This window comes from Caenorhabditis briggsae, assembly GCF_000004555.2.
Source record: "Caenorhabditis briggsae complete genome, chrV, whole genome shotgun sequence".
Lineage (NCBI taxonomy): Eukaryota > Metazoa > Nematoda > Chromadorea > Rhabditida > Rhabditidae > Caenorhabditis > Caenorhabditis briggsae.
The window spans coordinates 5,301,293-5,328,156 of NC_013488.2; the positions used below are offsets into that span (position 1 = coordinate 5,301,293).

A 26,864-nucleotide genomic window follows, 5' to 3' on the forward strand; every position below is an offset into this window, starting at 1 on the left:
AAAAAATCGTTCCAGATTTTCAGTCAGAGCACCAAAAAACGATAGGAGAGCACAATTTTTTTAATACTTTAAAAATGATTTTTAAAAGCGAAATTGTCTGAAAAAAAAAGAAAAATGTATAGGCTGAAATTAAGAGTATGTGACTTCTTCTTATTATTTTTCGATAATTACAAATGATCAAAAAAGAATTAGTCATCTTGTACTTTTTCAAGGAAGTCGAAGTTAATTGTCTAGACGAATTTATATTTCAAGGGAATAAATTTTCCGAAAAATCGAAGAAAAGAGAACCAAAAATCATTTAGATGTTGTCAAAATGTCCATCATGTTATGAGCCTGCATTCCCATAACCAACGAGGAACCACCATCTGCGTGAATTGTGCGTCCAATTATATATGATGAGCGTTTACGATCAGCTAGGAAGGAAATAATATGAGCAATATCGATTGGTTGACCGACTTTTCCGTTTGGTTGACATTCTTTGTGAGACTCGAGGAATGATATGAGCTGGAAAATGAAGTTGGGGATTTCGATTCGGAATTATTTTTATATTTTTGTGAAAATTTGAAGAGCTTCATACATTAGACGCCGAACTTTTCGGATAAGATTTAAAGGTGGGGGGACATGAAAAAAAATAATTTTCTCGAAATTTCGTTTAAATATGCTCCTCGAGGAGTTGAACTTGTTGGGGCGATGATTGAGGGTGCGGCGCCGCTACCGACTGAGCTACACGGGCAAAGAAAAAGCGGTCGCCCGATTGCATACATAAAGGCGAGGACGACAGCTGTACGCAGAGTGACATTAAGCGTTGTACACCGTCACGGTAGAATGCATACTCTGGCCCCAAAAATCCCTCGTAAAATCTCCTGTCCCCCCAACTTTAAAAACTCTAAATACAGCACCTGGAATCTACTTCTTACTAAGGAAACTTTTCTGTGTGTGTGTGTGTCCGTCTCGGACATTTACTTGAATAACTCCAAAGGGCATGGGACTCCTATAATGGTGAGTGGTATGTAGTCATGGACTACCGAGCGCTTCATGTCTATGGTGTCCTGGGCCTTCTAGCTAACAGGGAACCTACAGGGTTGAGAATCGAAAATTTCAAAATTAATCTCAAACTCAATAAAACTTCATGAAATTTTGCAAAGCGGTTTTTTGGTCTATCTATGTGTTGCCTACATAAAATTGAGCACAAATCTTCAAAACTTAAAAATTTTTTTAATTCCTTTTTTTTTCGTATATCACTTAAATTTCGATCCTGTGGACTACTGAAAATGGGTCATAGTAATTTTCTACAGAATACAAGGTTCTTAAGTTATGCGCAAAATTCTAGAACATTCCAAAAAATTCTAAAAAATTTCAGAACATTCTAGAAAATTCCAGAAAGTTTCAGAAAATTCCAGACAGTTCCAGAACATTCTAGAAAATTTCAAAAGACTCTAGAACACTCTAGAAAATTCCAGAAAGTTTCAGAAGATTCTAGAAAGTTCTAGAACATTCTAGAACATGCTAGAAAATTCCAGAAAATTCTAGAAAATTTCAAAAATTACAGAAAATTCCAGAAAGGTCCAGAACATTCTAGAAAATTCCAGGACATTCTAGAAAGTTCCTGAACACTCTAGAAAATTCCAGAAAGTTCTAGAACATTCTAGAACATGCTAGAAAATTTCAGAACAATCTAGAAAATTCCAGAAATTTCAGAAAATTCCAGAAAGTTCCAGAACATTCTAGAAAATTTCAAAAGACTCTAGAACACTCTAGAAAATTCCAGAAAGTTTCAGAAGATTCTAGAAAGTTCTAGAACATTCTAGAACATGCTAGAAAATTTCAGAACAATCTAGAAAATTCCAGAAAGTTTCAGAAAATTCCAGAAAGTTCCAGAACATTCTAGAAAATTTCAAAAGACTCTAGAACACTCTAGAAAATTCCAGAAAGTTTCAGAAGATTCTAGAAAGTTCTAGAACATTCTAGAACATGCTAGAAAATTCCAGAAAATTCTAGAAAATTTCAAAAATTACAGAAAATTCCAGAAAGGTCCAGAACATTCTAGAAAATTCCAGGACATTCTAGAAAGTTCCTGAACACTCTAGAAAATTCCAGAAAGTTCCAGAACGTTCTAGAACATGCTAAAAATTCCAGAGCATTCTAGAAAATTCCAAAAACTTCTAGAAAATTCCAGAAAGTTCCAGAAAATTCTAGAAAATTTCAGAAGACTCTAGAACACTCTAGAAAATTCCAGAAAGTTTCAGAAGATTCTAGAAAGTTCTAGAACATTCTAGAACATGCTAGAAAATTCCAGAAAATTCTAGAAAATTTCAAAAATTACAGAAAATTCCAGAAAGGTCCAGAACATTCTAGAAAATTCCAGGACATTCTAGAAAGTTTCTGAACACTCTAGAAAATTCCAGAAAGTTCCAGAATGTTCTAGAACATGCTAAAAATTCCAGAGCATTCTAGAAAATTCCAAAAACTTCTAGAAAATTCCAGAAAGTTTCAGAAAATTCCAGAAAGTTCCAGAACATTCTAGAAAATTTCAAAAGACTCTAGAACACTCTAGAAAATTCCAGAAAGTTTCAGAAGATTCTAGAAAGTTCTAGAACATTCTAGAACATGCTAGAAAATTCCAGAATATAATATTTTGATTTTTAAAGGAGGCGAGACAGCAAAAAGTTCGGGGGACAGTTCGGGGGACAAAATCGCGCCGCGCTTATGTAAACCATCGGTCGTCAGGCGCCTTCGCGCCCCCGCAGCTCAGCCGGTAGCGGCGCTGTACCCCTGAGCTGCCTGTCATGAGTTCAACCTCCATGGGGGTTCTCTATGCAAAATATCAGGAAAACTTTTTTTTTTGGTGTCTGGCCTCCTTTAAGCATCTTTCAAGTCCAAAAAATTTATCTCAAAATCTTTCAATTTATCTGAAAAGGCTGCTTTGAAGTGACACATTTATCTTTTCAGTGTTATTTTTCACATTTCCGCGATGTTTATGGCAGATCTCAATGTTGGCGAATTTCGGCTCTAAAATTGCTGTTGTCTTGTACTGTATGTTAAAATCGATATTTGAAAGTTTCGAACGAAAGTTTCAAAGAACAAAACAATCAAAGGTTTTCCAGTTATGGACTATGATTTTAGGACTCCAAAATTGTACATTTTCCCACAAATCGCGCTCTACCTTTTTTGTGATCCCACTACTTTTAATTAGTCCCAAAATCTTCCTACCTTGTCCTGCAACCTTCCTACCTTGTCCTGCAGCATTCCTTCAATTAGTCCAAACGAAGTTTTCACGACTCCAGGGCTCACAGAATTCACACGAACTCCGTGTTGGATAAGATCGATTGCAATACTTCTCGTGAATTGGTCTAGTGCAGTTTTGGACATTGCGTAGTAGGTCACACTTGGTTGCTGGAAAATATTTACTGGTCAAATTGTTTTAGACAGGTGGCTAACGGACTAATAGTTTCCCTAACTGTTTCCCAGAGGGTTGTGCTATAACAGGTCAACTAATATAATGATATTCATGGCATCATGAGTTACGAATACTTTCCAAGACCATTAATCCCTTTTTATACTTTTCAACTCACCGCCTGTGGTCCCGCTGCCATACTAGAGACATTCACAATCTCTCCCTTGGCCTCTATCAAAAACTTCAAAGCCTTCTGGGTCAAAGTAACGACACTCCTCATATTGATCAGCATTATTTTATCGTACACCGATATATCTTGAGCAATCCCATTTTTTCCCTGAGCATCATGGAAAAGAGCTCCAGCATTGTTAAGAGCTCCAGCATTGCATTGTTAACGAGAATATCCAGTCTTCCGAATTTCTTAATTGTTTCATTGATAAGTTCATCTTGTCCCTCTTCTGTAGCCAAATTTGTGGCAATTGCCAAAATGTGGTCTTCTGGAATTCCAGCATTCAGAATCTCCTGTTTCGTCTCCTCGAATCTTTGGGTGTTTCTTCCGGTTACGGTAACTTTGGCACCTTCCTTAGCGAATAGGATAGCTGTGGCTTTACCGATTCCAGTGGAGGATCCTAAAGAAAAAAAAAGGATTTTTAATTTTCTTTCAAATTACAAATCTTACCAGTAATCAAAGCAACTTTTCCAGAAAATCGGGTCATTTTTTTCTTGAATAGAATCAGAAACTCCGAAATTTCGATTTTCGTTTGTTTCAAAGATTCTTTTATACCCCTCCCTGTCTGTGTGTTTTGTGTCCCTGTCAGAGAGATCAAAAAGTCAGACCAACAAGAGAGAAAAGATAACACAAGTCACAACACTTTTAAATGAAAAATAGAAATTAAAACAATAATTATGATCTGTAGGATCTTTTTATAAATTTAGGATTTTGATCTTTCCAATGAAGGGACCTAAAAATTAAAATTTGAAAAAAATAGGTGCAATCACAAACTCCGTCAACAAAATGACAAAACTGACACGAATTTTTGTCTCACAAATCACATTTAATCAGATAAATTGAGAACCTAGAGTTTTACTGTAGGTTGTGCTTTCACTACGAAAAATATTGGTATATATACCATAGGAACAGAAAAAAGTATGAGAACTTCTGTATTATTCTGTCATGTCATTCTCTGGAAAAACCGTAATCATCACTGGATCTTCAAATGGAATCGGAAGATCGGCAGCTCTTCTTTTTGCTCAAGACGGAGCAAATGTTACAATCACAGGAAGAAATGCAGAGAGACTTGAAGAAACCAGAAAACTCATTTTGAAATCTGGAGTCTCAGAGAGTCATCTGAATTCTGTTGTGGCCGATGTCACCACTTCTGATGGACAGAATTTGTTGGTCAAATCCACTTTGGACAAGTTTGAAAAAATTCATATTCTTGTGGTTTTTTTTTGAATCAATATTCAATTTTGAAACTTTTTTGACATTCCACAAAGTCTTAGAAACTTGAAAAATCCAGATGAGCATCAAAAAAGCTTATCAGAAAAGCTAAAAGAATAGCATAATTGCCTTCTTATACCACTGAAGAGACAATTGCAGCTGATTGAGGATTGACATTAATTAAAGGCTTCCAAGTGACCGATTTAAGAACTATTTTGGGATTTAGATATAATTTTCAAGGAACAAGTAAATGAAATGCGATTTTTATTGTTTATGATTCCATGAGGGGTTTGAAAAAAAGATTCAAAAAAATTAAATCAGCAAACTGTAAGAGCCAAAAGGTAAACATTTACAATCCCATCATTTGCCTTATATCATGAACTTGGCATCCCATAACCAACGTGGATCCTCCATCGGCGACAATCGATTGGCCGATGATATAGGAAGACAATTTACGATCAGCAAGGAACAAAATGATATTTGCAATGTCTTCAGGTTGACCAGCGACCAATGCAGGAATGCATTCTTTATGAGCAGCCATGAAGTTGTAGAACTGAAAAGAAAACGATTTGCTAGAATCAAAAAGAAGATCCTATACCTTTTGAGATGCCTGATCTGGCATTCCCATAGCATTAGTAAATCCAGTAGCGACAACTCCAGGGCTAACAGAATTGACTCTGATTCCATGCTGAATAAGATCGATAGCTGTGGATCTGGTGTATTGGTCAAGAGCCGCCTTCGCAATAGCGTAATACATGAAATCGGGTTGCTGAAAAGTCATTTTGTGATTTAGATAACGAAATTTTTTGAAATTACCGCCTGTGGTCCAGCTACAATGCTTGAAACATTAACGATCTCTCCTTTGGTTTCCATCAAATGTGGTTTCACTTTTTTGGTCATCTCAATCACAGCTTGCAAATTCAATTGTAATGTTTTATGATAAACATCAATGCTCTGATCGGTTCCAGTGGCTCCGGTGGCGTCTGCAACAGCTGCTCCAGCATTGTTGACCTGGAAAAATTAAAGAGTTTAAGGTTCAATTGTGAATCATTGGAAAACTTTTAAGAAAAGGTATCAATTACATGCTCCGACCTTGTGAATTCTTGAGAAAATGTCGAGCCATTTCGAGATTGGAAAAAAGATTTTCGAAATAAATGAAAGTAAATTAGAGAAAATCGAACTATCAAAAATATAACCAAAGTTAAGTTTGTTGAAAGAAACAGAGTTTTTTCAGATTCTTGTTTTCTAGAAAAAATATAATTTGCCCAAATATGTATTTCGAGGGAAATGATGATGTTTGGGGTTTCTAGGATCATGTTAAAAGCCAAAAACTTCCGTAATGAAGACTAAAACCCACCAAAATATGAATTTTTCCAAACTTGTCCAAAGTTGATTTGACCAACAAATCCTGTCCGCCAGAAGTGGTGACATCAGCCAAAACTGAATTCAGATGACTCTCTGAGACTCCAGATTTCAAAATGAGTTGTCTGGTTTCTTCAAGTCTCTCTGCATTTCTTCCTGTGATTGTAACATTTGCTCCGTCTTGAGCAAAAAGAAGAGCTGCCGATCTTCCGATTCCATTTGAAGATCCAGTTATGATTACGGTTTTTCCAGAGAAGCGAGGCATGGTTTAGTAGCAAGCTAGGGAAATTGAGAAGTCTGAAAATTTGAAAAAATGGGAAACGAAGTAGAAGATTTTAAAGATATTTCGAAAATCCTAAAAATACCAAAAAATCTATTTATAACAGGATCCTTTCAACTAGGATCACATACAAAGCTGTCCCGCGGCCGGAAGCATCATTCTAAGGGTACTTCTGGGATAGGTGCATAGCGACCATAGAACGGACTGGATGGTCTTCGGCAACCTACCCACGGTCTCAGTCTCGGCCGGCCGTGGGCGTGATTTGCACAGCCTCGATTCACAGGTGATTCTCATGAAACGCCACCGAAAATTCAGTACTTTCGGTCTACATAAAAGAAAAATTGAAAATGAAATTTGACCTTCCTGAAAGTGTTTAAATACTCTCCATCTCATCTTGTTTACTCTTCTCTCCAAACACAAACTTTTGTATTCTCCGTAGTGCGAAAAATTTCAAAAAAAAATTACAAGAAGAAAAAATAGTGTGTCATTTTATAGGGTGTCTAGAGATTTCTGTGTCCGAAACCATGTGAAGGGATAAATGGCCACAGAAAATTGTAATCAATTTTTTCTGAGGATGATATTTTTTGAAAATATTATTTTGTGTCTAGGAAAATGAACTGGTTTTTGGGTGTACTTTTAGGTCGACAGAATGTTTTTGGGTCTTATCAGTGATTATTTTCCTGAAGGATCAAACATTTCCTTATCAGAAAAAAAAATAAAGAATGTCAAAAATTAAGATTTTCCAGACAATTTAGAAATTTAGAATATCGAAGAAATTCAAAAATTTAGAAATTTGAAATTTCAGAATTTCAGATTCTCAGAGTCCAAGTCCAAATGTATCGCAAAACTTAAAAACTTTCGACTTTCTTTTCCATTTTTTGATTTTCAGATTTCCAGATTCTCCGAATTTCTCACTATCTGATCATTTGAACAAAACTCAAATTTCAAAAATTGACTCCAATTTTCTGTGGTCAATGGCACTTTTCAAATCATCCCGGACACAAAATCTTGTGTTTGTTTGTCTGCAGTCTCTTCAAAATACACGCTCTCTCGCTTTTTGACACAATGGAGGACACAAACAGAGGTGATAGAAGGATGGGTATTTAAACTTTTCCCAGAAAATATATTTTCTGAAATTGGCCTATTTTAGTGCAGTATTTCTTTTCTTGAAATTTTCGAAAATTAATTTTTTCTGAGTTTTGAAAAACCTAATCTCACATTCTGATTCTAAATACTTTTTGATTTCCAATCTTTTTTTTAGCATCGTTCAAGTTTCCCAAATTTTCAGACTTCTCATCTTCTCAAAATCCCTTCCAAACTATGCCCCGCTTCTCTGGAAAAACTGTGATAATCACCGGATCCTCAAATGGAATCGGAAGATCGGCAGCTCTTCTTTTTGCTCAAGACGGAGCAAATGTTACAATCACAGGAAGAAATGCAGAGAGACTTGAAGAAACCAGAAAACTCATTTTGAAATCTGGAGTCTCAGAGAGTCATCTGAATTCAGTTGTGGCTGATGTCACCACTTCTGGCGGACAGGATTTGTTAGTCAAATCCACTTTGGACAAATTTGGAAAAATTCATATTTTGGTAGGTTTTTAGATTTCTTGAGATGACTGAATTTTAATTTTGAACGTTTGTTTTGACTAGGGTTTTCAAAAGAAAATTTTATAAATTAAAGGTTGTACCAGACATTCTTTAACTTTCTTTGGCTCGTCATGAAACCATATAAATTTTCCAGGTCAACAACGCTGGAGCCGGTATCCCAGACGCCACTGGTGCTACTGGAACCGATCAGAGCATTGATGTTTATCATAAAACATTGCAATTAAACCTGCAAGCTGTGATTGAGATGACCAAAAAAGTGAAACCGCATTTGATGGAAACCAAAGGAGAGATCATCAATATTTCCAGCGTTGCTGGACAACCACGTGCGGTATGGTTTTGAAATTTGGAATCTATCGAGAATCGGTGTCTTTGAAATAGATCTAGATGTGATTTTCTAGATGAAACTTAGTGTTGATAGGGTTAGAATGGGTTTGTGTTGGGCTAAAGTTAGGGAGAGGTCTTCTATTATATTACCGGCTCTTGTCTAATTTCCAACTAATATTTTTCAGCAACCCGATTTCATGTACTACGCTATTGCTAAAGCGGCTCTTGACCAATACACCAGATCCACAGCTATCGATCTTATCCAATACGGGATCAGGGTCAACTCTGTTAGTCCTGGACTAGTCGCCACTGGATTTGTGAATGCTATGGGAATGCCAGATGCGGCAACTCAAAAGGTAAGAAACCTTTTAATTGATTCTAGAAGATATATTTTTTACAGTTATGCGACTTCATGTCTTCCCATAAAGAATGCATTCCTGCATTGGTCGCTGGTCAACCTGAAGACATTGCAAATATCATTTTGTTCCTTGCTGATCGTAAATTGTCTTCTTATATAATCGGACAATCGATTATCGCCGATGGAGGATCCACGTTGGTTATGGGAATGCAGGCTCATAGTTTTTTGGACATTTTGAAGTCTTAATATTCAGAGTTGAACTTATTATTATCACCGAATGTATACAAATTTAGTGTAAATGTTTTTTATGAATTGTATTTTTTCAATAAAATTTTGAATGGAAAGAACTTTCTCAAATGTCAAAAATCAGGAAATTAGGATTTTTTCCGAATATTTCCAAAAAGATTTCAATACGGAAATGATTCCAGTTCTCGAAAATCTTTTCAAAAAATGCCATTTTCCCAGAAAAAAGGTTTAATGAAGCCTATTCTTCAATCTTTTCTTCCAACCCACTCAAAAAATCACAAGATTCAAATTTTCCTATTCACAAAAAAAACGTAGACAAGTTTTAATCTATCACAAACAGATTATAAAAATCCCAGTGGAATTTTTGTTTTTCTCAAAAACAATGAGTTTTCTAGAATATTCCATTTCACCAACCTCAAATAACATGTCGATGTTCGAAATGTCGCTTTTCTATCCGCTAACTCACAATTTCAATTTGTGGCCAGATGCTTATGAATGTCGAGTGGATTTTAAAAGATCTAAAATTTCCTGGCCAATTTTTGGGATTTATTTAATGGCTTCCGGTTTGATTTTTATGATTTTATACATTCCCTGCTTCATTTCCCTGATAAAACACAAGGGTAAAACTCCAGCTTATCAGTTGATGCTGATTTTGGCAATTATTGATATTCTATCCTTATTTACAAATTCCTTGGCCTCTGGATTCTTATCATTTTATGGAATCCATTTTTGCGATTCTCCACTTTTCTTTTTTATCATTGGAGACTTTGCGAGTGGCGCTTGGATGACTGGCTGCTTGGCATCAATTTTACTCGGCATGGAACGGTGCACAGAAATTAATCCCAAATTTTTATTCTCGTTCCTATTTGAGAAAAATGTGTTTCGAGTTGTGAAATGCGTTTTATTGGTATATGGAATTTATTCAATGGTTTTTAATAAGCCTATGTTTTTTAATCCGGACTGCAGCTGTTTTTTATCCGATCCAATGATTGGCAAAGATGTGAGTTTTTCAATTTTTGGAAATTTTAAAGTTTTGGAATTTGTTAGGTTCTCTAAGTTTTAGAATATCCGAATTTTTCGAAATCAAAAGGTTCTCGGAATTTTCGGAACACTCAAAGTTTTTTTTTTTTTTAATTTATCATTTTATAAAATAATTTATCATTTTATAAGATTTCCTGAAAACATTAGAATTTGAAAATTGCGAATTTCTGGCTTTTTCGGTTTTTTTTTACTTTAAAAGTTTTCAATTTTCCAGAACTCTTTGAAATTTTAATTTTCCGGATATTTTGATTTTCCTAACTTTTTGTTCGATTTTGTTCGGCGAATATTCGGGAATATCTGAGTTTTTTGAAACTCATAACTTTAGATTTTTTTATCGGTTTGCCGGAAATTCTATATCTATAACTTTTTGATTTTTAAAATTTTTAAAATTTTCGAAAAAAATCCTTTATTCGAATTTGTTTCTAGTTTTTATAAATATTTCTTTCAGCCAAATCTCTACCCAAACTTCGCACATGCAGCTAACAATGTGATTGCCGCTGTACTGACCACATTTTTATATTTTTATTTATGCTATTTTTTGATTTTCAAACACGGATATTCAACATCGATGTGGTTGTATAAGTCGAAAAGACAGGTATAATAATTTGAAAAATTAAAAAATTGAATTAACTTTGGGTAATTTTAACTCGGTTCCTGTCAAATATATGAAAATGTTGTCTACTGATAAATTGCTTATTATTATAGCAGAAATGTTTTGTCAGTTAACACATTCTTAATATTTTAAACCGGAACGTAAACTAATTGATTAAAAGTTAAAAGTTTGGGGGCCCTTCTATTACAGGTTTCACGGTATTTTTTTCGAAATTCCAGATTGTTCTCCAAGGTGTAATCTTGTGTTTTTTTCATGCCAGTGCTGCTCTCATTTATGAATATATGCAACATTTTTATTCTCCTCAATGGCTCATTATCACAGGACACGTCGTTTGGCAATGGAGTAGTGGATGCCTGTGCATCGCTTACTTGACCCTTAATCGAACAATTCGAGATGCCGTTTTGAAATTGGTACTTCCGAAATGTATTCGAAAAAAACTGGGATTGTATATTGGAGTTGAGGAGCATTTAGCCTTGGAAAATGGATTGGGAAGTTTAGGGATCGGAGGGAAAATGGGAATAAATCCTGGAGGTCCGGCTGTCAAAGTTGATAACTTTTTTCCGGGACAATTTCCCGGATAATCACTATATTTTTTACCAATAAAAGTTGTTTTTTTCAAGTTTTGATACAATTAACCACAAAAAATCATATATGTAGAATTTATTACTTCAAAAATTTCAATAATTAGCGAAAAAAAAAATTAGGATTTAAAAATGTCCATCATATTATGAGACTGCATTCCCATGACCAAAGTGGATCCTCCATCGGCTACAATCGATTGGCCAATGATATACGAAGACAATTTACGATCAGCAAGGAATAAAATGATATTCGCAATGTCTTCAGGCTTGCCAGCTACACCCACTGGGATGCATTCTTTGCGATCGGCGAGAAAGTTGTAGCACTGGAAACATGTGGGTAAAAAAATTCTGAATATATTCTAACCTTCTTTGCTCCTTCATCCGGCATCCCCATAGCCGTCATAAATCCAGTTTCCACAATTCCAGGACGCACCAAATTGACCCTGATTCCGTGTTGAATAAGATCGATGGCAGTGGATCTGGTATACTGTTCAAGTGCAGCTTTGGCAGTTGCGTAGTAGATGGATTTGGGGGACTGAAAAAATATTAAGTTTTAGGTTTCGTCTAATGTCAAGGACTAATTTACCGCCTGTGGTCCAGCCACAATACTCGAAACATTGACGATCTCTCCTTTGGTTTCCATCAAATGTGGTTTAACTTTTCGAGTCATCTCAATTACAGCTTGCAAGTTTAAATGCATGGTCTTATGGTATATATCAACACCTTGATCGGTTCCAAAGACCCCGTTGGGGTCTGGGATAGCAGCTCCAGCGTTGTTCACCTGGAAATGGGACCGTATTTTTGAATACAGGAAAAATTCCCGGAGACAAATGATAGCCTCTCTACAAAATTCGGATTTTATAAACTTCAAAAAATTGAAAATCCGATATCGAAATTTAGAAATTGTAATTTTCTCCTTGAATGCCAATTTTCAAATTCAATCATCGGAGACCTTTTTGTAGCTAGCAATGATTCCTGAGATTTATCGGACTCACCAAAATATGAATTTTTCCAAATTTGTCCAAAGTGGATTTGACCAACAAATCCTGTCCATCAGAAGTTGTGACATCAGCCACAACAGAATTCAGATGACTCTCTGAGACTCCAGATTTCAAAATGAGTTGTCTGGTTTCTTCAAGTCTCTCTGTATTTCTTCCTGTGATTGTAACATTTGCTCCGTCTTGAGCAAAAAGAAGAGCTGCCGATCTTCCGATTCCATTTGAGGATCCGGTGATTATCACAGTATTTCCAGAGAAGCGGGGCATAGTTTGGAAGGGATTTTGAGAAGATGAGAAGTCTGAAAATCAGAAAATGGAGTTTTTTTTCTGAAGTTTAAGATGACAGAATTTCGGAAAAAATTTAATTTTTCTAAAGACTAAAACGAGAGGAAAAGCAACAAGATCAGGAACAAGTATGTATTCGATTCGAAAAAAAATTTCCTATTATGAAAATTCGCTACTTCTTCCAATTTATATGCCTGTAAGCGTAGTGTGATGATTTGTATTTTATGTTTCTCGTAGTAAGAAAAAAAGTGTACGTTTTGAAGAGAGGGAAAACGATGTGGTTTGTGAGAGATGAAGGGAATGGACATAGAATTTTGTGATCCAGAAAAAAAACAAAATATCTGAGGAAACGCGATTTTTTCTAATTCTGACTTAACGAATTGTGCTCAATGACTGTTTCTTTTTTGCAGAGTAAAATTTTCAGTTTTTCGCTTTATATTTTTTTTGTCAGATTTTTTGACTTGCCGGAAAATCACTCGAGTTTTCTTTTCAAATGGTAAACTGTGGGTTTATTAATAAAAAATTAAGAATTCAAAATGACCATGTTGAATTGTAAAAGCAGAGTAATTCAAAAATTTGAATTAGGATTTCAAAATGTCCATCATATTATGAGATTGCATTCCCATGACCAAAGTGGACCCTCCATCGGCTACAATTGATTGTCCAATGATATAAGAAGACAATTTACGATCAGCCAGGAACGCAATAATATTAGCAATATCGATTGGTTTTCCAATGGATCCACATGGAATACAATCTTTGTGCGATTCGAGGAAATTGAAGTACTGAAAAAATAACAATTTTAGGGATCAATTATCTTGGATCCTATGAGAGATATTGAAAATCTATCAACTGATAAAATGTTTCTCAGAATGTGATAAACATATTTGTAGTCTGACAACTTTTAACATATTTTATAGAAATCGAGATACTCGAGCTCAAAATGCAAGTATAGGATTTAAGATTACCTTCTGGTCCATTTCACGTGTCATCCCCATGGCTTCTCCAAACCCAGTTGCAACCACTCCAGGGCTCACAGCATTCACACGAACTCCGTATTGGATTAGATCGATGGCTGCACTTCTGGTGTATTGGTCTAGTGATGCTTTGGAAAGAGCGTAGTGGATGAATTTTGGTTGCTGGAACTTTGAAAATTTGAAAATTTTATATTATTCTTGTTGACTGGCATTGCTGACTCAAATAAAATAGGTTTTAAATAGGCTTCGGTGCCAGAAAGAAATAGCTAGGAAATTACGATTTTCATAGCCAAATGTAAATCTTTCGGACCGGTGCTTTCGCAAAATTCGAGTGGTAATCTAGGTCTGATTTTTGGCGAACGTTTAGCTCAAATCTAGGAATTAATGATGTCAAAATCATAATATATAGAAAATGTCTTACAATAACAGATCCCAGAACGTCCGTCAATGATGAAAACTCACCGCTTGTGGTCCAGCTCCAATGCTAGATACATTCACAATTTCTCCCTTGGTTTCTACCAAATATTTCTTGGCTTTCTGAGTTAAAGTAACAATACTCCTCAAATTTATTTGCATTATTTTATCAAAAACCGATATATTCTGATCCACTCCAGATGTCCGCTTATCATCCATGAATGCAGCTCCAGCATTGTTAACCAGAATATCCAATTTTCCGAATTTCTTAATTGTTTCATTGATAAGTTCATCTTGTCCCTCCTCTGTAGCCAAATCTGTGACGATTGCCAAAACATGGTCTTCTGGAATTCGAGTCTTCAAAATCTCCTGTTTTGTCTCCTCGAGTCTTTGGGCGTTTCTTCCGGTTATGGTCACTTTAGCACCTTCCTTAGCGAATAGGATAGCCGTTGCTCTACCAATTCCATTTGAGGATCCTAAATGAAAAATGTAGGGTTAGCTAGTAAAAAATTGCCTGAAAATTTCCAAAAAACTTTCAAACCTTTGCACTTTTAAAGCTCAAGTCCGGTTCTATAAAACTTACCTGTAACAATAGCAACTTTGCCAGAGAATCGGTTGGTCATGATTTCAAAAAAAGTATACAAAATGAAAATTTGAAAATACAAAGACTGATAAGAGTAGTTCTATTTGTTTATTTTATTTTCGTAGTTGAATTGTCATAGCTAAAAATATTTTATTTTAAAAAAATGAAACATTCTAATTGTAAAGATTGAAAATGTGGGCTTGATAGTAATTTCAAAAATTTAGGATTTCAAAATGTCCATCATATTATGAGCCTGCATTCCCATGACCAAAGTGGACCCTCCATCGGCCACAATCGTCTGGCCGATGATATAAGAAGACAATTTACGATCACCAAGAAACGCAATAATATGAGCAATATCGATTGGCTGACCAATGGATCCGTATGGGATGCATTCCTTGTGGGATTGCAGGAATTGGGTGTACTGAAAACTTGTCTTGAATTTTTAAAAAGTGTTGGTTATTGTGATGGTCTGATTTCAGCTAGATGAATCAATAACGTTTTATTGTAGACCATTTTCGAATTTTCGAAAATCGTGAATTACAGAGGTCCTACCAAGATCATGTTCTGCACAACTGAACAGCAAAAGTTACCTTCTCATAAGTCTCCGCTGGCATCCCCATGGCCTGTCTAAAGCCGGTTGCCACTGCTCCAGGGCTCACAGAGTTCACACGAACTCCGTATTGGATAAGATCGATGGCTGCACTTCTGGTGTACTGGTCTAGAGCAGACTTGGACATGGCGTAGTAGGGAAGAGCAGGGTACTGAAAGTTGTTTGAGCTTTTTTATATTAAAAGTAGCTGACAAAATATCTTCTTGAGAAGTTGAACTCATGGGAAAAAATATTGAAGGTTCACAACCGCCAAAAGTTGAGCTACGCGGTCGCAAAGTCATTTTCCTTTTGACTTTCAAATCCTTATGACTTTCCATTGGCTCAAGCCCACTGTCCCAGTATATCTCATAGCTTACGGCTTATCTTCTACCTTATGGTTTATGGCTTATGGTTACGGCCCCATCTCATGGATTTCAGCTTATGGCTACTGTAGCCACCTCATTCAACCTCATATTCATCTGAAACTTACCGCTTGTGGTCCTGCAGCAATACTAGAGACATTCACAATCTCTCCCTTGGCCTCTACTAAATATTTCTTCGCTTTCTGGGTTAAAGTAACAACACTCCTCAAATTGATTTGCATTATTTTATCATAGATCGAGACGTTTTGGTCTACACCAGTCTTCGCTTCAGCGTCATTGAATGCAGCTCCAGCATTGTTAACCAGAATATCCAATTTTCCGAATTTCTTAATTGTTTCATTGATAAGTTTATCTTGTCCCTCCTCTGTAGCCAAATCTGTGACGATTGCCAAAACATGGTCTTCTGGAATTCCAGCCTTAAGAATCTCCTGTTTTGTCTCCTCGAGTCTTTGGGCGTTTCTTCCGGTTATGGTAACTTTAGCACCTTCCTTAGCGAATAGGATAGCCGTTGCTCTACCAATTCCATTTGAGGATCCTGGGAATTACCTTAGAAACTGGAAAGTTTTGAGGGAGTTACCTGTAACAAGAACAACTTTTCCGGAGAATCGTGTTGACATTGTTGGCAAACAGCGGAAAAAGTGGTGAATGAAAAATCGAAACTGATAAGAGAATAATCAGTTTTGTTTCATTTTTGGTCTATGGTGATGTTAATGTTTATTAAAAGTGAGCAGAAAGAAATTGTGCACAAAATTTCGAGTTTTTTTTTTCAAAACAAGAGAAAAGCTAATATGAGAAAATTTGGCCTAAATAAAGCCTTTGGGCGGAATTCACAAATTGAAAAAAAAATTAGGATTTCAAAATGTCCATCATATCATGAGCCTGCATTCCCATAACCAGCGAAGATCCACCATCAGCTACAATCGTCTGGCCGATGATATAAGAAGACAATTTACGATCAGCAAGGAATGCAATAATATGAGCAATATCGATTGGTTTTCCAATGGCTCCGTATGGAATGCATTCTTTGTGAGTCTCCATGAAGTGTTCGTACTGAAAAGAAAACAGTTCTATATTGATGACATATTTATTGTCTCTTACCTTCTCATGCATGCCTGATGGCATTCCCATAGCTTCTCCGAATCCAGTGACCACTGCTCCAGGGCTCACGGAATTGACTCTGACTCCGTGTTGAATAAGATCGATAGCTGCACTTCTGGTGTATTGGTCTAGTGCTGCTTTCGACATGGCGTAGTATAGGAAGGTGGGTTGCTGAAAAAGAGAAACTATAATACTGTAGATCCCTAGGCACTTTGATAATGTTACATTTCAGATGTACGGACCTTTTTATTACAGGGTCCCTTTTCATACAGGATTCACGGTACTTGGAATTGCTAAACACTTTAAAAATGCATATTTTTAGATGTCATTTCTGATGCAATGATTCAAGATAGTAAACAATTCTGGTCAAATGGAAAACCGTCTTTTTTGTTGAAAAATATTTTTCTTATATTTTACTTTTTCAAACAAATCGACAAAAAATCTCATCAACCAACTTTTCCGATTTTTTTAAAAGTAAGCCAACTCACCGCTTGTGGTCCTGCAGCAATACTAGAGACATTCACAATCTCTCCCTTGGCTTCTACCAAATATTTCTTGGATTTCTGAGTTAAAGTGACAACACTCCTTAGATTGATTTGCATTATTTTATCATAAACTGAGACATTTTGATCTACGCCAATTACTCCTTTTTCGTCATTAAAAGCGGCTCCAGCATTGTTAACCAGAATATCCAGTCTTCCGAATTTCTTAATTGTTTTATTGATAAGTTCATCTTGTCCCTCCTCTGTAGCCAAGTCTGTGGCGATCGCCAAAACATGGTCTTCTGGAATTCCAGCCTTCAAAATCTCCTGTTTCGTCTCCTCGAGTCTTTGGGTGTTTCTTCCGGTTATGGTCACTTTGGCACCTTCCTGAGCGAAAAGGATAGCAGTTCCTCTACCGATTCCGTTGGAGGACCCTGAATGGAACGTTTAGGGTCAGAGAAAAAATGTTTAAACTAACCTGTAACAAGAGCAACTTTACCGGAGAATCGATTGGACATGGTTTTGAAGAAAAAGTTAGAACTCAATGATGGAAAAATCAAAAACGTGACTTGCTATTATACTGACAAGTGTGGTCTCTGTTGACCACATGTGTCGTATTATGTGATAAGATATGAGAAAAGTTTAGTTTTGAATTAATGACACAAAATCAAAACAGGGATAATTGATACGTGTTTTTGAATGGGGAAATAGAGAAAAATTGAAGAAAATTGATTTTCAGACTCATGACAAATCGTCTAAACTTGTCATTGTGAAAAAAGCTCCATAATCTTCTAGCGTATGAAATTCTGACTTTTTGAATTCTCGAATTTCTGAATTTCCAAATATCTGAATTTTTGAGTTTCTGAACGTTTGAATTCGAAAAATTCATTGAATTAAGCAAATCAATTATTAAAAATTATCATCCTCCAATCTTGTAACTTTTTCATTTGCTTCAATTTCCAATTTTCCATTTCCTTGATTTTTTGGCTTGTCAATTTTCAGTCTCCGCTTCTCACTAATTTTATCACCAGTAACTTTTTTATTGCTAAAATTGGGCATCCTTTCAGATTGTGCTCTTTTGATCTTGGCTCCTGATGAAGAGCTGAATTCAGAATTTCCATCAACTGACTGCTGACGGATCGGTGTTTTTTGATTGTCCTTGTATCGTTTCAAATATTTTTCAAATTCCATTTTTCTCGCTTTTTCATAATCTTCCAACTTTGCCAACTTTGCTTCAATGACTTCGTTGGATCTGGAAAAATTTTTGAGATTTAGATTTTTATACTCTTAAATTTTTTTTAAATCAAATAAAATTTACTTTTTATTCTCATCTTCTTTTCTTCTTCTCTCATCATTCGATCTTTTCAAATCGTCCAAATCCTTTTTGATTTGCTCTCTTTCCAATTTTTGTTGAATTTGATCTTCTTTTAAAATTCGCAATTTCTCGGCTAATTTTTCTCTCGCACGGTCCACTTCGTTGACTGGTGAGGGTCTAAAAAATACAGTTCTACAATTTGAAATTCCGGTAAAAATTATTTTGAAATTTTGAACATAAAATCATTCGAGATGTGTTTATATTGAAATTTCAAAAAAAAGCTCACTTCGAATTTGGTTTTGATTCTGAATCTCCAATTATCACCACATCTTCTAAACTGATAATTTCGAATCCATCAAGCAAACTGGAAATTCTAAAAAATTAAAAAACTCAGAAACTCGGAAATTCTGGGAATCTGAAATACTGAAACTTTGCAATTCTTAAAATCTGTACTGAAATTTGAAAGTCAGGAATTCGAGAAATCTGGAATTTCAAAATTCTGAAGGTCAGAAATGCAGCATTTCGAAAAGTTCTGAAATTCAGAAGTTCTGACATTCTGCAATACAAAATGTCTGAATTTCTGAACTTAAAAAATCAAGAATTCAATAATTTTGTTATTCTGAAATACACTCTGGATATTTTCAGGAGTTCCAAAAACTATTATTAGTTGAAAAATCTGAAAGACGTACTTTTTAAACATAAAAACGTACCTATTATCATCAGCCATTGTAACTTTTTTCAAAAATCAAATTTCAGACTCTCAGATTCCAAAAAAAAAATCAATAATCTCAAGATTTGATCACAAGGGAAGGAGGTTTTTCGTGTATACAAATACACTTCTCGTGGGAGAGCTCTTCTTAATGTTTGCTCATTTTTATCCGTCGGGTGGGCGTACAGGAAATATATGTGAAATCATGTGATTCGTGAAATTCTTCTCAAAAATTTGGAAATTACAGGAAACCTCTAAAAACTCCAAATTTTGGAAATTTTTGAAAATTCCAAAAAATCCAGGAATCTCCAAAAAATCCAAAATATTAAAAAAATAAAATTCAAAAACTCAAACTTTTTTAGAAATGCAAAAATTCAGAATACAAAATTGAAAAATTGAACACCTCAAAATTCAAATGTTCAGAAGTTCCGTATTTCAGAAATTTCAGACAAACAGGAATCATAGGAACTTCCTTGGTAACTAGAAAAATCTGAAAATATAAAATTCCAAAAAATCTGATAAAATCTAAAATTTCAGGAATTCATCGGAATCGAAATTTTCTGAAAAAAAAACCGCTGAAATTCCAAAAAATACCGAGAAGTTCTGAAAAAAAACCAAAAAATGTGTTTTCTAATTTTATTTTTAATCATTAATATTACAATTCGTTTCAAATACACATATGTTCGTTCGTTCAAATAAAAAAAAATTCGGTTAAGAAAATGAAATCTAGAAATCTCTTCGGTAGCCGCCACGCAGATATTGCATTCTTCGCATTCTGTCCTCCTCATCCGCTCTACCAAAGTCTTCCGGCTCTTCGATTCTTGGATTTTTGAGATCAGAAACTTCCAGAAGCTCATTTTGTCTAGCCATTCGACGTTTGTCAAGTTTCAGCTTAAGTCGACGGAGCACACGTTCTTTAAGAGCACGCTCGGCACAGGTCTCTCTGTAAATTTCAGATTTTTCAGACTTTCAGATGATAGGTTTTGAGAATTTCTATAAATTCATATAAAATATGACTAAAATTGAAATTTGGAGACTCTAAAATCTATTTTTCAAAAAAAAAACAAACCTCTTGAAAATCTTCTGAAGCTTCTCCGGGTTGGTCATTTCCACTAATCTCATTTCTTCCTTCTCCTCTTCTTCTTCCTCTTCTTCTTCCCCATTTTCCTCTGTCATCATCTCATCTTCAAATGGATCATCAGACACTTCAAAATCATCTGACTCCTCCGAAGACGACACCGTTCCTGACACCTCTACAGTAATCTCCTCTTCCTTGACCTCTTCTAGCTTCTCCTGTTGGCTCAAAATTTCCAGCTTCTTCTCATTCTCCAAATATCGATCTCGAAGTCGACGGAGTTCGGCGAAGCGTAAAATTTCGTACGTGGCAAGTCTGGAGTAGATTTCGGCTTTGCGGATTTCGATGGCGGCTCTGAAATTTTGGGATAATAGTTATGAAAAATATTGAAGACTTCTAAAATCTGTCGAAAAGCCATAAACGCTTCTAAAGGCTTCTGAAGGGTTTAAAAGAGTTCCAAAAGCTTCTGAAAGGTTCTGACGATTTTGGGAGAGTTCTAAAGGGATCTCAAAAGCTCAGAAGGGTTTTCAAAGGTTCTAAATCATACTTGCAACGGGCCGGGCCTTCAAAAAGTTGGTGAAAGCCGGGCCTGGCCCGGGAGGCCCGGAAGGCCCGGACAGTTGGCGCTAGCGTCGAAATTTAGGAAACAAAGCTTGTTTTTTTCTAGAAAAACATTGTGGTTAGCATCTAATTTCAAGCTGGATTGTAAATATTGCATTTTCAATGCTTAAACAAATTTTTAAAAAATAATTTTTTTGCTAACTTTTTTCCGGAAGTGGGATCGGACAGAAAATTGCATTTTTGAAGCAAAATAACATTTTTCTCTTTTTTCTCTCAAAAACTAGTTTTTTTTTAATTTTCAAAATTTTCTCAAAAAAAAATTTTTTTGAGAAATTTTGGCCAAAAAAATTCCGGTCCGGGAGGGCCTTCAAAATTTTTCAAGGCCTGGGCCGGACCTTCAACGATTTTTGCAAGTATGTTCTAAAGGAGTCTGACGAATATCTAACGTTGGTTTAGAGTTCTGCTTTGGTTCTGTCAGGTGTTTGAGACTTCTGAAGACTTTGGAAGGTTCAGGAAAAGTCCATACTGCTTTTGAATGTCTCTGACAGCTTTGAAAAACTTTAGAAGTCTGAAGACAAGTATTTGAAGATTTGTGAGATCTTTAGATCCTTTCAATTCTTCTATTTTGGCGAGAGTTAAAAATGTCCCAGAAGAATCTCTTTTTATGGCCTAATTTTTTTATGGCTTAATAAGTGTTGTTTTTAGTGTATCTAACTATCCAGGTGTTACCTGCCCTCTCCAGATTACCTGGAGATGACCAAACCCTATGAAAGTCACAAAAACTCACATTTCCTCCTGTTCTCTCTTCATCCTTTCTTTTTCAGCCTTCTGAACCCTCTCCGCGCATTCCAATGCCGCTTGTTCTTTTGCCAATTTTTCCTGGAACATTTTCAACCTCTCCTCAAGTTTTTCCCGTTGAGCACGAGTGATTTCCATTGCCTCCTGAGCTTGGCGAGCGTCTTCCTCCAGCTTTGCACGGAGAGCTTCCTTTTCGATTTTTGATTTGGAATGAGCAATGGATTCCTTTTCGAGAAGCTCGAAATTGAGTCTGGCGCGTTGAGCTAGTTTTGCGGTGAGCTTTGCACGCATTCGGGTTTCTCTGAAAATTGGGAAATTCGGAAGTTTTAGTTCATAACTAATATTCGGAGTTATTTTGAAAGATCCGTCTTTCAGAAAATTATTCTAATTTTTAAAATTGATTTTTGATTTTTCGATTTATTTTGAAAATGTTTTGGACCATTTTTCATTTTTATAATGTTTATTTTTTTTCTTAGTTTTCAGACTTAAAGATTTCAGAAAAAAACGATTTCTGTACACCTACCTTGGTCCCTGACATGTTCCAGTTCTTCCAGTGAACATTTGTGCCATTCTCAGCCGATTTTCTTGAATTTTCTGCTTTTTCTGCTCCTTCTTGATCATTTTTTGCATTTCCTCGGATTGACTTTTTTCAGACGTTCTCTTGATATCCAAATGTTGACCTGTCAATCTCTGAATCTCTTCTTCCAAATGTTCTCTACCCGCATTTCGAAAATTCTCGTAAGCAGTTGACAGCATTTTGTCCTTGAAAATGAACATTTAAAAAAACGGGAATTTCTGTTTCTAAAGATTTTAAGAATAATTTTGAGAAGCAATGTTTTTGCTAGAAGAATTAAAAATGATTTTATTCTTAACCAGCACTTCGGCGCGATTTAACCTATTTTTTACTGGTTGGTCGTTCAGTTCTCTACTTTTTTCAAAGGGTCACATAAATATATATTTATTTTTCAACTTTTTCAAAAGTCCACAGAGTAACACCGGTTAGGGTTTCCATTTGGGCGAGTGGAAAAAGGAGCCACCCGCTGCTTCCCGCCCCTCCCCCAGCGATTATGTGCGTGTGAATTTTTCATTATATTTTTAATGATAATCACGTATTTTCTAACAAAATTGAGTTTCTGAAATCAAAAAACAGCGAAAAAGATAAAATTTTCTTCACGTATATAATCGCGGGGATGAGCCTCCCAGGCGTGTGCGGGCGGGTGAAACCGGGACAGACAGACGCGTGTAGCGTTTTATATATGTATAAGGAAGATTAGAAAAAGTCTTTTTTCTGTGTCTCTCTCTCTCTCTCTCTCTCTCTCTCTCTCTCTCTCTCTATCTATCTCTCTCTCTCTCTTTCTTTCTGTTTTTTTAAATCTCTTATCACCCAAGTACTTTCATAAAGATAAACTTGACAAAAAGCTAAATATCAATATAAAATGGAAATCGATAAAAGCTGTATAAACTGTAGCTGTCAAATTTGAGCTCAATTATCTCATTTCCTGTGAGAGATATCGAAAAACTATCAACTGATAACATTTTTGACATAATGATAAAAATGTTACCAGTTTACCACTTTTTGATATCTTTTACAAGCAATGAGATAAATTGGCTCAAAGTTAGAAGACAGTTCTGTAACAGGAATTATGGCAACTACTGAAATCTAGATGCTTCGAATCGAAACAACTGAAAACTTTTTTATTGCTCAGATAAAAAAATGCAAAAAAATCAATACTTTTATCAAGCTTTATATTGGAAAAATTCAGAACAACACAAAACAATTTCTCAAAGAGCAGCATTGGCAAAAATCAGTGTATTTTTACACAGCAATCTAGAGAAAAACGGACGGGCGGCGGCTGAGAAAAGTGTAAAGTTTCGGAGAAAAGAGATAAAGAGAGATTAGAGAAATAGAGAAATCACACGGATGGAAATCCAGATGGCATTTAAGAAATTAAAGATACGAAACTGGAAAACAATGCGAAACTTCAGACAAGAATTGAACTTGAAGTTTTTAGATACAGAAAAAATACTGGATTGAATGGCTGAAATGGGAATCTTAAACTCGGAAAATTGTTTTGATAGATCTGTAATTTTAAAAATTGATCTGAATTTTCAAAATCTCCAAGATTTTTGAATTTCCGAATCCTAGAATCTTCCAATTCAGATGAATTTTCTGGAGGTTCCGAATTGCCTGAAACGTTTGATTTTCCCGGAACGGACCCTGGATGGGACCCGAGACCCGGAAACCCGGAAGCCCGGAAACTCGGAAGCCCGGAAACCAGGAAGCCCGGAAGCCCGGAAGCCCGGAAGCCCGGAAGCCCGGAAGCCCGGAAGCCCGGAAGCCCGGAAGCCCGGAAGCCCGGAAGCCCGGAAGCCCGGAAGCCCGGAAGCCCGGAAGCCCGGATTCATAACGTTCACATAACTATTGAATCTTTGCTTTAAAAAATGTGAAACGTTTTAAAAATATCGTTCCTTTGACCCTAATTACCTTGTTTCCTGTTGGACATATCAAAAAAAATTTCACTAATGAAATGTTTCTGATTTTAAGCCAAACATTTTTGTTGATTAATGTTTTTTATATCTTTCACGAGAACCAAGATATATTGGCTCAAAGACTTCCTTAATTCTCACATTTTCAGATCGGTTTTTCTTGAGTTTCAGCGCGTGTGGCAGGTAGTCACATTCCTTACGGAAGAGCCCATACTCGGTTCTTCAAATATGTCAATTCAGAGAGAATTCTGAAGAGCTTTGTGAACGACATTCCCTTATAAGATTCCAAGAATTTCAGAATCTATGAATCAAAGAACTTCTGAATTTCAGAATTGCAGAGTTTCAGAATTTCAGCATCTCAGAAATTCAAAATCTTAGAATCTCAATGCCTTTGAGTCTTAGAATTTCAGAATCTCGATATTTCAAAAACCCCTTTTGTCCTATTTCCCTTTTTCCTAGCCTTATTTCTGTTCAAAAATGAGATAAATTTTGTTATTTTTTCGCCCAGTTCAAAAACAGAACAAAAATTGAAGATCACTCTCAAAACTTTTTTGTTTACTTTGGGGATTTTCACAAATTTTCACACTTCAAAATGTTACTGTAGACGGCGGTACATTTGTTCAATAATGAGTGAAAATCTGGGGGCTAATCTTGGGGATTTTGTTTCGTATTATCTTTCAATTACAAATTTCGATTTCGAAAAAACATTGGTTCGTTGCCAAACTCGAAAATTCGAAAATTATTCAGAAGTTCAGAAATTCAAAAAAATTCTGAAATTTAGAAATTCTGAAAATCCAAAATCCAAAATTATCAGAATATTCGAAAATCTCATTGTTCCAAACTCTCAAATTCTCAAAAACTCAGAATCTCAGAATCTCAGAATCTCAGAATCTCGGAATCTCAGATTTTCAGAATTTTCGGAATCTCAGAATCTCAAAACATTAGATTCTCAGAACCTCAGAATTTAAGAATTTCAGGAATTCAGGAATCCGGAAGTCCAGAAATTCAGAATTTCAGAAATTCAGGATCTCAGAATTTCAGAATCTCAGAATCTCAGAATCTCAGAATCTCAAAACATTAGATTCTCAGAACCTCAGAATTTAAGAATTTCAGGAATTCAGGAATCCGGAAGTCCAGAAATTCAGAATTTCAGAAATTCAGGATCTCAGAATTTCAGAATCTCAGAATCTCAGAATTTCAGGATTTCAGGATTTCAGGATTTCAGGCCTTCAGAATTTCAGAATCTCAGAATCCCAGAATCTCAAAATCTCAGAATCTCAGAATCTCAGAATCTCAGAATCTCAGAATCTCAGAATCTCAGAATCTCAGAATCTCAGAATCTCAGAATCTAAGAATATCAAGAATTCAGGAATCCGGAAGTCCAGAAATTCAGAATTTCGGAAATATTCTCAAACAACTATTACCAAAATTTCCAAATTAAAATTCCTTTTTCTTTAAAATTTTTGACGATTTTTCAAAATTCCAAAATTTTCCTGGACAAAAAAGATTTCAAAACATATCCCAAGGAGTGTACTTCACCCTTAGAAAATGTCTCCAAAAAGTACATTTTGCCATTCATACCTCTCCCTGTCTATTTGTCGGTATCCCTTTTTTAAATCTTGTACTTTCCAATTTGATAAGATAAAAAATGCCTCGTTCTCAAACTTAATGGATGGAAATGCGAGGTGGTTGTAACTTTGTCTTATCTCCATCTAAAACTACAGTAGTCCCCCCATGGCTACTACAGTAGCCTTTCTCTAAACTTGCATAGATAAGATAGTTAGGTGCATATAAATAGGCACAATCCATTTCCAGTTCTTGTTTATTTTCTATAATTTTTTGATTTCTTGCTTGTTCCTTGGAATTTTAGACATTTGACATTTTTGAAAAAATTCTAAAAATTCGATTTTTCATAACTATACAAAATTTGAATAATATCAAACTGAAAATCTGGAAACTCGAAAATTTGATTTTTCTCCTCAAGTACAGTCTATTTTTGACCGTACAAAGTCCTATTTCAACTCGTGCTCTATGCCATGTTTACCCAATTTTGGAACATGTTTTTCAATTTTTTTTTGCTCCAGAAAAAAAACCAATTATCAGTAAAAATTAGATCATTTGACAGTTTATCGTTATCTAGAACTGCAGATTTGTTTTTTTTTTTAATTTCAAACTGCAGAAAATTTTTCAGATACCGATCTCTCTTGAATTCTTCAAACTTTTTTTTCAAAAACCTAGGTTTTCCAAAAATCCAACTAAATTTTTTGTTAAACTTACAAGCATTTCTAACTTTTAAATCTTTCCCTCCTCCTATACTTCTTCCTCTTTTACCCCCTTCGATTTACACAAAGATTCCATCATCGTATAACGCCTTCAATGTGTTCACAGCTACTCGGTTCCGATTCTAATCCACTTTTTCTTCTCCATTTTACAACACCCCCATCCATCCATCGCCTTTTCTAACCGAAACAAATAGCGTGTCCATATTATTTTTCTAATATATCAATATCTTGAAAGAATTAGATACAAAATCACCAAACTACATGATCACCCGTTTCTTATCACTATATCATTCCTGTTATGACACTTCCTTTCTTTCTCACCTGCCACTTTTTTGATGAGGGGNAATAATCAATGTCTTCATTGATTGAAGACGTTCTGGAGTTTTGGACGATAGAAAGCCCTCGGCACGTTTTGCGTTTTCACAGAAGATGATTTCCAGTTTGCAGTTGTCGATGATGTCGCTGGAAGTTTTTTTTTTTTGAATTTCAAAATTTTTTATCAGAACTATCGGNAATTTTTTTTACTACTAAGATATTTTCTCAATAACCAACCACAAAGTCTCCAGCTTGGACTGAT

At 35.5% G+C, this 26,864-nt stretch overlaps 12 protein-coding genes across 12 annotated transcripts; 4 read left to right on the forward strand and 8 right to left on the reverse strand.

The window, feature by feature from the left end:
- Positions 1 to 2,905: 2,905 nt before the first annotated feature.
- CBG12121 lies at positions 2,906 to 4,110 on the reverse strand (the record flags this gene model as incomplete). Its single annotated transcript, XM_002636156.1, has 5 exons — positions 2,906 to 3,031; positions 3,232 to 3,393; positions 3,573 to 3,669; positions 3,702 to 4,023; positions 4,074 to 4,110. The coding sequence occupies 5 exons, from the start codon at positions 4,108 to 4,110 to the stop codon at positions 2,906 to 2,908; spliced, it is 744 nt and encodes a 247-aa protein (XP_002636202.1).
- A 458-nt stretch (positions 4,111 to 4,568) lies between these two features.
- Positions 4,569 to 7,329, forward strand: CBG12122 (the record flags this gene model as incomplete). The annotated part of the gene is made up of 2 exons (XM_002636157.1): positions 4,569 to 4,838; positions 7,291 to 7,329. 2 exons carry the CDS (start codon positions 4,569 to 4,571, stop codon positions 7,327 to 7,329), a joined length of 309 nt encoding a protein of 102 aa, XP_002636203.1.
- CBG12123 lies at positions 5,185 to 6,462 on the reverse strand (the record flags this gene model as incomplete). Its single annotated transcript, XM_002636158.1, has 4 exons — positions 5,185 to 5,388; positions 5,434 to 5,604; positions 5,652 to 5,846; positions 6,193 to 6,462. 4 exons carry the CDS (start codon positions 6,460 to 6,462, stop codon positions 5,185 to 5,187), a joined length of 840 nt encoding a protein of 279 aa, XP_002636204.1.
- A 468-nt stretch (positions 7,330 to 7,797) lies between the features above and the next one.
- On the forward strand, positions 7,798 to 9,013 carry CBG12124 (the record flags this gene model as incomplete). Its single annotated transcript, XM_002636159.1, has 4 exons — positions 7,798 to 8,067; positions 8,219 to 8,413; positions 8,595 to 8,765; positions 8,810 to 9,013. The coding sequence occupies 4 exons, from the start codon at positions 7,798 to 7,800 to the stop codon at positions 9,011 to 9,013; spliced, it is 840 nt and encodes a 279-aa protein (XP_002636205.1).
- A 439-nt stretch (positions 9,014 to 9,452) lies between these two features.
- On the forward strand, positions 9,453 to 11,248 carry CBG12125 (the record flags this gene model as incomplete). Its single annotated transcript, XM_002636160.1, has 3 exons — positions 9,453 to 10,013; positions 10,503 to 10,649; positions 10,886 to 11,248. 3 exons carry the CDS (start codon positions 9,453 to 9,455, stop codon positions 11,246 to 11,248), a joined length of 1,071 nt encoding a protein of 356 aa, XP_002636206.1.
- Positions 11,249 to 11,367: 119 nt separating this feature from the next.
- Positions 11,368 to 12,513, reverse strand: CBG12126 (the record flags this gene model as incomplete). Its single annotated transcript, XM_002636161.1, has 4 exons — positions 11,368 to 11,571; positions 11,613 to 11,783; positions 11,835 to 12,029; positions 12,244 to 12,513. 4 exons carry the CDS (start codon positions 12,511 to 12,513, stop codon positions 11,368 to 11,370), a joined length of 840 nt encoding a protein of 279 aa, XP_002636207.1.
- Positions 12,514 to 13,112: 599 nt separating this feature from the next.
- Positions 13,113 to 13,511, reverse strand: CBG12127 (the record flags this gene model as incomplete). The annotated part of the gene is made up of 2 exons (XM_002636162.2): positions 13,113 to 13,316; positions 13,500 to 13,511. 2 exons carry the CDS (start codon positions 13,509 to 13,511, stop codon positions 13,113 to 13,115), a joined length of 216 nt encoding a protein of 71 aa, XP_002636208.2.
- Positions 13,512 to 14,725: 1,214 nt separating this feature from the next.
- Positions 14,726 to 16,097, reverse strand: CBG12128 (the record flags this gene model as incomplete). Its single annotated transcript, XM_002636163.1, has 4 exons — positions 14,726 to 14,929; positions 15,099 to 15,269; positions 15,588 to 16,015; positions 16,058 to 16,097. The coding sequence occupies 4 exons, from the start codon at positions 16,095 to 16,097 to the stop codon at positions 14,726 to 14,728; spliced, it is 843 nt and encodes a 280-aa protein (XP_002636209.1).
- A 229-nt stretch (positions 16,098 to 16,326) lies between these two features.
- On the reverse strand, positions 16,327 to 17,578 carry Cbr-dhs-14 (the record flags this gene model as incomplete). The annotated part of the gene is made up of 4 exons (XM_002636164.1): positions 16,327 to 16,530; positions 16,579 to 16,749; positions 17,067 to 17,494; positions 17,539 to 17,578. 4 exons carry the CDS (start codon positions 17,576 to 17,578, stop codon positions 16,327 to 16,329), a joined length of 843 nt encoding a protein of 280 aa, XP_002636210.1.
- A 391-nt stretch (positions 17,579 to 17,969) lies between these two features.
- CBG26998 lies at positions 17,970 to 19,102 on the reverse strand (the record flags this gene model as incomplete). Its single annotated transcript, XM_045237028.1, has 2 exons — positions 17,970 to 18,312; positions 19,086 to 19,102. The coding sequence occupies 2 exons, from the start codon at positions 19,100 to 19,102 to the stop codon at positions 17,970 to 17,972; spliced, it is 360 nt and encodes a 119-aa protein (XP_045099246.1).
- Positions 19,103 to 19,810: 708 nt separating this feature from the next.
- Positions 19,811 to 22,274, reverse strand: CBG26999 (the record flags this gene model as incomplete). The annotated part of the gene is made up of 4 exons (XM_045237029.1): positions 19,811 to 20,027; positions 20,154 to 20,474; positions 21,508 to 21,819; positions 22,042 to 22,274. 4 exons carry the CDS (start codon positions 22,272 to 22,274, stop codon positions 19,811 to 19,813), a joined length of 1,083 nt encoding a protein of 360 aa, XP_045099247.1.
- Positions 22,275 to 23,740: 1,466 nt separating this feature from the next.
- Positions 23,741 to 23,926, forward strand: CBG12132 (the record flags this gene model as incomplete). The annotated part of the gene is made up of 1 exon (XM_002636165.1): positions 23,741 to 23,926. One exon carries the CDS (start codon positions 23,741 to 23,743, stop codon positions 23,924 to 23,926), a length of 186 nt encoding a protein of 61 aa, XP_002636211.1.
- Positions 23,927 to 26,864: the final 2,938 nt, after the last annotated feature.